The sequence below is a fragment of the Acomys russatus genome, chromosome 29 (assembly GCF_903995435.1).
Source record: "Acomys russatus chromosome 29, mAcoRus1.1, whole genome shotgun sequence".
Lineage (NCBI taxonomy): Eukaryota > Metazoa > Chordata > Mammalia > Rodentia > Muridae > Acomys > Acomys russatus.
Genome location: NC_067165.1, coordinates 38,400,955 through 38,412,625, shown reverse-complemented (window position 1 = coordinate 38,412,625; position 11,671 = coordinate 38,400,955). Strand labels below are relative to the sequence as shown.

Genomic DNA, 11,671 nt, shown 5'->3' with positions numbered 1-11,671 from the left:
ACAAAGGAATAGTATTCAGCCACTAAAAACAAGGAAATCAAGAAACTTGCAGGCAAATGAGTAGAAATGGAAAACATCATCCTAAGTGAGGTAATCCACACCCAGAAAGACCCACAGTGTATGTACTCACTTATAAGTGGATATTAGCCACACAGTACAGGATAAACACGCTACAATTCAGATACCCAAAGGAGCTGAGAAATAAGGAGGACCCAAGAGAGAATGTGACGGTCTCACTTAGGAAGGGAAATGGAATAGTTAGCAGAAGTGGTTGAAGGGAAGGGACAGGATTGGAGAGGGAACACTGAGGATAATGAGGATGTGGATCAGATATATGGTGCATGGGGGATGAAAGAAGAGATGGCTTGCAGGTAGAGGAGTAACCAACCATGAGCGGGGCACTTTTTAAGCAAGCCAGAGACTTGCAACAGGGTGGGTGGGCTCCTGGAAGGATATTGAGGTGACTCTAGCTGAAACCTCTGGTGGCAGAGGTCATGATGTCTAGAGGCCACTGTCTAACCAGCAGGACTACTGGTGGAGAGAGAGAAATATCAAACCACCCTCAAAACTTTCCATCTAGACTTTACCCTGCCTTCAGGAGATGCAGGGGTTAAGATAGAGCAGAGATTAAGGGAATGTGCAACTGATGTCTGACCCATCCTGACACCCACTCCATGGGAGTGAGCCAACCCCTCACACTATTGACAGTGCTCTATTGTATTTGCATATGGGAGCCTAGCATGGCTGTCTTCTGAGAAGCTCTTCCCAGCACAGGATCACAACCAAACATGGGGCAGAGTATAAGGAGCCTTGTAGAAGGTTGGAGGAGATAGAACAACCTGGAGGGGAAAAGGCAACATGTGGTCGTAGCATTTATTTTCCCCATCATATAGATCTTATGGATTGAACTCAGTTCATTTTGCTTGATGGCAAGTGCTTTAACCCACTGTGTCAGCCCTATCATGTGCTTTTAAATGACAGTTAAACAAACACAGAGAAATGCTATTCTACATAATTTTCCTGTAAAAATTTCCCTGGACTTGGAATATGTAACCTGTACAAACTTCTATCCATAGCATCCTCTAGTGCTGCTAAAGTGTCTGCATCCTTGGGACCCGCAGCTACATGTGGGCTTGGCCTGAAACAATTCACCCATTTCTTGGCTCTTTCACATTATGCATTCAGAAAGAAGAGAGCCTTTCCAAGGCCAAATAGTCAGAAATGAGGAAAGGCTGGGATCTGATGGCAGTTAAGCAAATATTTTGAAATTGGATGGCTCTATTTCGTAAACAAACCAGTGCAGAATGGGTTTGTTTCTTGTTACTCAGTGAAAGGTGATGCTAGAGGCGTCTATTGTCATATAAGAGGGGTCTATTCTCTCCCTCTGTGGCCCAGCAGATGGATACAGTGAAAGCTCACACCAGTTAATCTTTGGAACCCAGTCTTTCAAACTATCTTGGCCACCCAGGCCAGCTTCCCTAGTACCTTTGTGCCTCGGGGAGCTTGTTCCTCTGGCTCATCGTGATTTGTGTAGACATCTCAGAGATGACGTCAGACCACTGCACCCAGTAGCGTCTTAAAGGCAGTAGTAGAGGTGGTAGGCCATAAAACTGGGGCAGTTGTTACCAAGGAGTATCTTTAGGACAGCAGCTTCTCAGGGCCTCAGGGCCATGGCTGTCCCATGGATGCTGCTACTAGCGAGCCTGTCTACATTTCACCTGGGCATCTTCATCTGGGCTGTCATTCGGCACTTTCTCACTGTGAAAATCCCCTCTGGATTGCAGCAGCCCATCAAGCTCAGATTTCTGCATTGTATGATACTGTACATGTTTGCTCTGGTGAGTTGGCTCTTGTGGACATTACAGTTTTCAGTGTTCATCTCTGAAGTTTGCCTTCTTTCATTCTTTCCTCTCTAGATTTCCTCCCAGGACTAAGGTAACTACACTGTTGTATCTTAGAAATATGGAAACATTGTGTTCGTTGCTATCTCTCCCTCCTTCCCTTTCTCTTTCTTTCCTCCCACCTCCCTGACAGCCCTCTATTTTGGTTCTTACTCTTTGTTTTCCTAGAAACCATCTCAAGAAGCTCAGGGTAGCCTTCAATTCACTCAGTAACCAAAGATGATCTGAGGACCCTGATTGTCCCACTGCTACATTCCAAGTGCTGGAATCAAAGGTGCACTGTTTACATGCTCTGATTACATGGCCCTAAGGATCAAACCAGGGCTTGCATGCAAAGACAGCACTCTATACACTTAGCTACCCCCAGATCTTCTTTCTTTTTCATCTTTTGTGTACCATATCTTGAGGGCTGGGACTGGAGGCAGGCATCAGTACTCATCCACAAGACTCTTTCTGAGGACTGAAACATTATTTCACACCCAGTTTCTACTGATGGTAAACCCGTGGTCCACTTCTGGCACCTCCTTCATCATCAGCCTCCTCCCAAATTCCTTTCACTGAATTGCTTCTAGAGTTTTTTTTTTTTTTTTTTTTTTTTGCTGCATACTTGTGAATACCGTGAAGTCACAGACTATTTCTCAGCAGGAGCCTTTGCTGATCAAAGTATCTGTGTTATGAAGCATATATCCAGCCTTTTGGCATGGCTGCCTCATTGCTGTTTGGGGATATGTATCAGGGCCTTTCCACAGGTACAGTAGGTTTGGAAAGAAAGTTTGGCCTTGTGTGGGAAGTAAGTGGTTTGAATAATGTAATGTCCTGACCTTGGCTAAAGACCTGTAGTGGCCAGATAATTCATAAGTGATTACCTCAGAGGGCAGCTGCAAAAGAGGAGGTGGAGGTGAAAGGGGTGAGAAGCAGCTGCATCCAAGCTGTTTGCTAGGTGTTTCTGTTCTGTCCTCATTGGCTGCAAGAGACCTTTGCTTAATCTTTGAGTGAGGTAGTGTCTTCCTCTTCAGGTCAGATAACATCCTGTGTCTAGTGTGGTTGGTAGACATATTATATGACATTTGGTAAGGAATCATAGGATTTGGTATATGACTTCAAAAAGTTACCTGTTGATATTTTTCTCCCCAATGGACCACACCTAGTGGAATAAAGAAGCCTTATTCAATATAATCATTGAAAGCTTCTGGCCTCAACCCCTCATTTATTATTTTTTTCAGCTAGAGCTTTCTTTGAGGTCAAGCTGTTTCAAGCCCATGGACTGCAAGAATTATAAGAGAGTTTAGAGCTCTAGCATGTCAACGAGGTGCTCAGATAACCGTGTTCCCCAGAAACACCATGCTCTTTACAGCCTACACTTCAATTTTTAACAGCATCATTCTTAGCCCAGAGTTGTGGAAAGTGTGAAGCTCTGAAAAATCCAGGCCACAAAACAGCGTAACTCTATGAATTATCTATTGCCTCTTTCAGAATGTGGGTCCTTCCATAGGCCTTCTTTTGGCAGCCTTGATCTCTTTGGCTTCCTTAATATTTCCCCCAACCCTTTCATAGGACTCCCTGAGTTCTGTCTAAAGTTTCATTGTGTGTCTCTTGCATCTGTTTCTATCAGCTGCTGTGTGAAGCCTCTCCTAGGGGTTATGCTAGGTTCCTGTCTAAAAGCATAGCAGAGTAATATTAACAGCGTCAGGGACTGGTTCTATCCCATGGGATGTGTCTCAATTAGGGCCAGTCTTTGGTTGGCTATTTGCTCGATCTTTGTTCATGCACATCTTGTAGGCAGGACAAATTTTGAGTCAAAGGTTTTGTGGGTGGGTTGGTATCTTTATCCCTCTACTGCAAGTCCTATCTGGCTACAGGATATAGCCACTTCAGGCTCCATATACCCCACTGCCAGGGTCTCAGCTAGGATGGACCCGAGTGACTTCCTGGGACCTCCCATATCTCAGGTTTATAGCAATTCCTACCTCCAATTTCTGTTTTCTCATCTTGCTCTCTCTCTGCTGTTCTCCCTACTCCTAATTCCCATACCTGCTCTCTGACCCCAGTTCTTTCTTTCATCCACCTCTAATCCCTATTTTATTTCCTATTGGGTGATATTCAAGCATTCTCCCTTGAGCCCTCATTGTAACGTAGTGTCTTTGGGTCTGTGGATTGTAGCATGTTTACCCTGTACTTTACGGCTAATATTCACTTATAGGAGAGTCCATACCATGCATGTATTTTGGGCTTTGGGTTGCCTCACTCAGGATGATATTTCCTAGTTCCATCTGTTTTTTTCCTGCAAATCTCATGATATCCTTGTTTTTAGTAGCTGAGTAGTATTCCATTGTGTAAATATATCACATTTTTCTATCCATTCTTCATTTGAGGAACATCTAGGTTGTTTCCAGTTTCTGGTTATTACAAATAAATGTGTTGTGAACATTTAAAAAAAACAATGTGGGTCTAAGTTTAACATCACATGCTGTTCAATATTCTCAAACAAATATTTGTTATTCTAGGAGTAGAGGCCAAGAGAGGAATAGGATATGATTTTTACCATCAAAGACATCTCACTGGGTGGCATGGCTGATTATATTTTGACAATGAAGTCTGAAGAAATTTCTAAGTAAATATGGCAAGTATAAGGAAGGATTTTTAAAGGAACACGCAGCTATCATTACAAAGAGTGATGTCTTGGGGCCATGTACCCTTGTGTAGGTACAAAAGGCTTCCATGGAAAGATGGGAGGCAGCATGGACGATGGTGCAGTCAATCTGCTCCTGATGGGGCCAGTGATCAAGCCAACTTGTGCCATCAAGGGGTGTCTTGAAATTTGAGGGGGTTGAGAGTTGAACTGTCAAAGGCCTAAGCTGGATCAATAGAGGCCTTGCAGTCTTGGTGGGAGGCAGGTGACTTACATTTTGCAGGCTAAACTATCTCTCTTAAAGTTCAAAGAGGAAAAATCATCATTTAAGGTTCATGTTTTGCGGAGTTCTTTCCCAGAATCATGGGGTACCCCACTGGACTCTGAACTAAAACAAACCCATTTAACCAAGACTTGAGGATGGTCCTGCTGGGACTCATCAGTGAGACCTTCTCTGTCAGTAGTTACACCTAATCACCTAATCCATGACCTCATCCTTGCATCACTTCCATAGATAATCACTTTCCCATCTGCAATCATGGAGGCTGAACCTCCAAGACGGATGACAGTGTCCAGAGTTTTTCCAGTTAGATTGTGGTTGCTTCAATCTTTAGCTAATGTTTGCTTTAACTGGGACAAAAGCTTTTTCTAGTTTCCCAACCAAGAACTCACCTCCTCCAGTGGTAGCTATCTTATTCCATCCATCATAGCCTCTATCTACACATGTGGCTCTCACATAATCACCACTTATGACATGTATATTTTAAAATAAAATTACTTCTTTTATTTTTGAGATTATAATTATGTAATCTCCACTGGTGATCCAATACCAACGATATGTCTTTTTAAAAATCTGGAAGGCCTAAACCACATGGTGGGACCATCCCTGAGTAAGTGGCTGAAGAAGTAAAGGGGGGGGGGAAGTAAGCCATCAAGCAGCTCTCTTACACAGTCCCTGCTTTAATACCTGCCTCCATGTTCCTGCCTTGAGTTTCTGCTTTGGTTTCCCTTGATGATGAATTATTACTTGTAAATCAAGTAAACTATTTTCTCTCCCAATTTACTTGTGGTCCAGTGGCTTATCACAGAAATAAAGCAGGATAATATATCTTTTGAACAACTGAACTGTAGTTTATCTTTTGTAATCTATTCATTTTATCGACCTACTTACTGGTTGAGTGGTTTGACATCTTTTAAAATTTTGATATATTCCCTTATGTTATATTAAATATATAATCATATATATTTGGATACCTCTCTCTGTCTCTCTGTCTCCCTCTGTATCGTTAAGCCCTCTCCTTCTAGAAGTTTAATCCTCCATTAGAGGCATCACTAGGAAAGGTTGTTTTCCATTCTATACTTTGAGACTTCATTCAATTAAAACTGTTTCTTTGTATAGGGAATTCTTCTAATTCCAGTTGTCAATAGTTGGCCTCATTCCCAGAGAATCTGAAGGCTTGTGCAAGAATTCTTAACCTATGCCTATATCTTAAAGTATTTCATCCACTGTTTCTTTTAATATTTTTAGAGTTTCAGGTCCTATAGTACAATCTTTGATCCATTTAGACTTTTTAAATACAGAATAAAAAAGGGATCTAGGATCAATCATCAACATAGGAATATCCAGCTTTCCCCGAGCCATTGTTGAAGAGACTCTTTTTTCTCCCCTTTGTCTCCTCTGTTGAAACTCAGGTGGCTGTGACCATGTGAGGTTATATTTGGGTCTTCCACCCTAAGCCATATATCTAGATATCTAGATATCTGCCCTGTGAAAAGGCCATCTGAACACAATGGCAATAAAATGTCAATACGAACTTTGGTTGAGACAAGTAGGCAAGTCACAACCACATCATTATGTAATCTTGATGTTTTGGTCGAAACTGAAAACTCACCTTCTCCCTAAGCATAATCCACATCCAGTTGTAGCCACATGAGTCCATTGTGTATGCAGGAGTGAGGAGAGAAATGGTCAACTCAATTTAGCTATGCTGCAGTGGCTGCAGCATCTATGGGTTTACTGTACACATTCTCCTATGCCTCACTCTTCTCTTCTTTCCTTCTTCATCTTCTTCCTTTTCTTCTCTTCTTCCTCTTCTTCCTTTTCTTCTCTTCTTCCTGCTTTTCTTTTTCTCCTCCCCATCTTCCTTCCCTTCCTTCTCCTTTTTACCATCATGGTATTCTTTTTCTTTTATCTCCTACAGGGAAATATATTAGAGAAACTGAGAATTTGCTCCATGGTCAGGTTCATCCAGTTTATGCATGATGTAATGGTCCTAAAGAAGAACCATAACTTGGTGGTGACCAACATGAAATTTGGGACAATCCCTGTGAGACTGTTCCAGCCCAATGCAGTTTCCTCAAAACTCCGGAGAGGCATTATTTTCTACCATGGAGGGGGAACCATATGTGGTAGCCTAGGTAAGTAGATTCTGGGCTGGTTGGGAGTGGAAAGTCCTCATGACAGGTGGAGTCTATGAAGATCTCTTGAGACAGAGTCAAAGCAAGTAGAAGTTGAAAATTTTAGGGAGAATGGATTGAGGGCTTGGAAATCATGTGATTCAATGGAGTTGAAACCTTCATATTCCCTGTATAATACATTATTCTTAGCCAATGTTTGCGCAGTAACGTCCACTGGACATCTCCCTTTCCCTCTCACTCACAGCACTGGCTATTCCCATCTGTCCCAAGTCCATGTGCTTCCCACAGCTCAACTGGAGAACTGTGCTAAAAACCTTCCATTCTTGATCACTACATCATCTCTGTGCCCAAAATTTGTTTCTTTGCTAAATTTATTATCATCCATCAGTTTCATCATATCTACCCACAAGAAGGACCTGGTAATTGTCACTGCTGCACTTTAGTTTCCGTTGAGAGCTTGTACACATCTTCCACCTGGACACTTGTGTCTTCCCTTTCTTTTGCTGTGCTGTAGTCTCTGAACTTCTCAACACAACTGGAATCCTATGATGCTCACCTGTTCTTCCATACTTATTGCTTCTAGAATAAGGGTTATTTACTTCTGGTGATTGAAGTAGCCATAGCAGTTCTGAAGATGTCATCAGGATGCCTTATATTGTTCATAAGTTAAATCTAAGTGTAACTTGTCTGTGTTACCCACCCTTATCCATCTTTTCACTGCTCTTGTTCACTCTATATTGTCATCAGCCCTTGAGGCCCTCTTTCCCAAGCTGCCATCCTTTAATCTATTTCCAAGTCTTAAGCAGGAATGGCTCAATAGATATTTACTTAACATCTGTTCAGCCCCAGATCCTCTCCAGTAATAACTGACACACCAGAAGACAAGAAAAAATGTAAGGATCTGCATGTCAAAGGAGACTAGCCCACAAAGAAGAACACAGATGACGATGTGCTTTCAGCTGTAACACAGGGGTGGAATAGAGGTGATTCAGTGTTTCTAATCACAGAGTCTCTCTAAGAAGGCCCCAAATTGGACCAACAGGAGCTATGTTCGAATCTTGATGTACTTGTCTACTAGGATATCCTTTATCTTCTCATGGATGCAAATCAATGAGCATATTAATACTCCAAGGGAAACACACGAAGCCCTCACAATGTCCGTTTCAGATCTTCAATCATTGTGAGTCACTAGTTTATCTACATTGCATAAAATTCAATGCTGTAGAAAGTTAGGCACACATTCTAACAAAATCTTGATATTCAGGGAATTAGGGATGATGTCTGGACTTGCCTAGGCAGGTCTGGTGAAAGTCACCTGAGAAGAATCAAGAACAGGAACACAGAGAGTATGTTGTTACCATGTCCACCACAACAGCTGGTATTTCTAGGACTGGAGCAGAAACTGCTGGATTCTTGTCACACTGATTAACACCCCGAGTTCTTCTTGCAGACCTTTACCACAACCTGTGCAGCTTCCTGGCCCAGCAGACATTCTGTGGTGCTGTCAGTGGGGTGAGTGGCCTGAGACTGTTGGCGCTTTATCTGCTTGCTGGTGCATTTTGGAGTACAGATTTGGGTGTTTCTAGGCCCCAGAAAGGGATCTGATTTCAGATCCTCTCTGGAGCATGCTCCCATGGACATGGCCACAGCAATTTCAAAATAGTAAAAGTCTAGAAATATTCCTTGGAAGTACATTGGTAAACGGTGACAGAAGGAATACAATACTACAGTGTACTTATGGAGTCACACAGTAGAGAACTAGGAAAGGCACATCCACGGTGTGAAGGAACTCATGTAGTTTAAAATCAGAAGTGACCCTTGATGCCATGTTCATTAAGTTAAATTTATTAAAGCTAAACGAACACTCTCTAACACATGTACAGACCAACAGGCATTGGAAATAGGCAAGAAAACATGAGTTGAAAGATGTTGAACTCAAACTGTGTCTTTATAAGTGGAGGAATGTTGACTTTGGGGAAGGTGGTATAATCAGAGTTGGCTAATAGTCAAGGCCAACTGAAGTCATGAATATTGCTGACTGATGGTTTTTGTGTTCAATGTAACTATAAAATACTTCTGGACCCACAAAGTACATACCACTTTCAATGAATGTTGAGCATGACTTAAGACCCAAGTCTGGTCATTTGAAAATAAAGAGGTCCTTGAAAGGGAAGAAGGCACAGCTGGCTGTTCATCATAGTTGGAGAGCTGAGTCCATAGGACAGTGTAAAGAACTAAGTGAGGGAAATTGAAAACTGCCCTGCTAGGCTCTGATTCTTCAATCGCTACCACTTCAGTGGTCATCTCATCCTTTGGCATCCCCCAGAACGGACATACACTAAAGTTGAGTAACCAGAGCAAATCACTTAGCCTCTCAGTATCTCTCTGGGAGCACAGGGAGGGTCACATCTTTCCAGACTCCAGAGACCTCCTTCCGCCTAAACTTCCCATAGTGTCTGAACTTCCTATCTACATCTCTGAGATCCACTGAATGGAACTGCAGAGACGTGTGCAAGCACCTGATCTGAAACCGTGAAGCTAATTCCTCAGTGCAGCAATCCAGATACTTACAGAGTGCTTACTTAAGGGCCAGAGAAGCTGCACTAGAAAAGCAAGTGGAGATGCTTATCTAGGGAAGCAGATTGGGGCTGTCAGAGGGCTGCTGTGAGCTAAGCTGCTGAAACTAGCAGCCATATATCCTCAGCCTTCCCCTTACAGACCCCTCCCTCCATCCTTAGCCCCTCCTCCTGGACTCCTTCCTGTCCCTCCCTCACTTCCCCTTTTCTCCTTATCTTTTCACCTCTTGCTCTTTCCCTAATGGAAGCAATATCCCTTGGACCTAAATGAAGTCTCTGTGCTCCTATTTGCATACAGTGGTGCTATCAATCATATCCCTGGGGCCCTTTCCTTCCATCAGGGTGGAAATTTGACACAGGTGATGAGTTCTTCCTTCTGGTTTTTTATGTCTTCATAGCCCTTGGCCTCTGAAATAAATGGTGGCATCAGAGAACTAGGAGCCACAACAGGTGCCACCTCTGGAGTCACTGTCCTAATTCTTGCTTCTGATAATGGGACTTTTAACCCAATGATGCTGAGTGTTACCACTCCTTTCTGCATCTGTGAAGTCACTGCCTTCCCGACTTTTACAACACCTATGTTCTAGTTCCCAGGGAAGGGTGTGCAAAGCCCTTGGCCCTTAGGGCAGCAGTTACTGCCTCTGGTGTTTTCGTTTCCCATGTTGTGGCTACTGCTGCCTGTCTCCTTTATTGCCTGCTGTTGTCTCCTCCTGCAATTGTTGCCAATGTGTCTTCACTTCTTATCTCTGCTGCAACGTCTTGATGCTTTACTTCTGATGCTTCAAGGCCACTTTGTAGTTTCCATTTTGTTAAGGATTCTAGCTTCTTCTAAGGGCCAGTAATTCCCACTGCCAGTGTGCTCAATGGTTTTGTGCATCAGTATCATTGGTGTCACTACATAGTGTTCTCTTGCCTCTGACCTTACTGGTAGTTTGCTTCTGCTTTCACCACTGCCACTAGTCCTTCATTCCTGTAACTGTATTATTACATTCATGAGAATTTTGTCACTCTCCCTCCTATTGCCAGTTTAACATTAACTCTTCTATGTCACCAGGGTATTGGTGGGAAGGTGACAGGGAAAGTCTGGTTAAAATTGTTTGAAATAGTAGGTGGGCTGCAAATGAAAGCGTTAGTGTGTCTTATCACCAAGTGTCTGTGGTTATTGTGTAGTTTGTATTTTTCTCAAGGTATGTGTGTTCTTCAAAGTGACCAGTGCTAGTGTAAGTATAGTCCAGATGACTGCGTGAGTAATAGTCATTTTCTCAAATCACTCAGTTCAGTGAAGAAGAGTCTTAGAAATTTCATTTAGGGAGTCCAATTGCCATATCCCTAATATTTTCATTTATCTCTAAGAATATAAACAGTAGAAGGTACTGTTACATTAAAACTTTATTTTATTTGTTATTAATGTGTATTATTAATCAAATATTATTAATATCATTGATATAAAAATTTAAGAACAATGATTTTGGTAGTGCTCAATGTATGTTTGCAACACCAGGGAGAGCTGAAACACTTAACGTGTCTCAGTAGATCCAACTGAGTTCCAATTGACATCTCTGGATCTTTGCTGATTGTCCTGATTTCTAAGGCTTCCTCATTCTTTGTGGTGTTCAGACATCTGTGAGAAGCATAAATCAGGTTAAAATAGAGAACCCTGGCTCCTTTGATTCTGGTAGGTTACTCACGTTTTACATAGGAAAAATTAAGATAGCCATCTTTACTTACTAGGGTCATTTTCAGGATTTAAACAGGTTCTTTCCCCCCTACAAGAATAGAGGGAATAAAGGATATGGTTCCAAGGGCTGTCAATGACCAACATGGATTTGTTTGTTTTTTCTTAGGTACCGAAAGCTGCCTGACCACCATTACCCTTCTTTTTCTAAGGACTGCCTGAATGCCTCCATTCACTTCATGAAGGGCCTAACAACCTACGGGGTAGACCCCTCCCGAGTTGTAGCCTTAGGAGAAAGTGTTGGAGGTATTCCTGTGGCCATTGTCACCCAGGCCTTGCTCAGCCTCCCAAGTCTTCCCCAGATCTGTGCTCAGGTGCTTATTACTCCAGCTCTGCAGGTCATCCATTTCCGTTTGCCATCACATCAGCAATACCAAAATGTCCCATTCCTCACCAAAGACATACTCATGAT

At 42.5% G+C, this 11,671-nt stretch overlaps 1 protein-coding gene across 2 annotated transcripts in view; it reads left to right on the top strand.

Moving 5' to 3' along the window:
- The first annotated feature begins 1,590 nt into the window (after positions 1 to 1,590).
- Positions 1,591 to 11,671, top strand: part of LOC127211674 (arylacetamide deacetylase-like 4) — a 69,780-nt gene continuing 59,699 nt past the window's right edge. Inside the window, exon 1 of one of the 2 annotated variants that reach the window (XM_051171696.1) lies at positions 1,591 to 1,838. In XM_051171696.1, the coding sequence (XP_051027653.1) occupies positions 1,671 to 1,838 (168 nt within the window). In that variant the 5' untranslated portion in view covers positions 1,591 to 1,670. Of the gene's footprint in view, positions 1,839 to 6,736; positions 6,949 to 11,671 lie in introns of those variants that run through there. The other variant, XM_051171697.1, reaches the window with a different exon arrangement.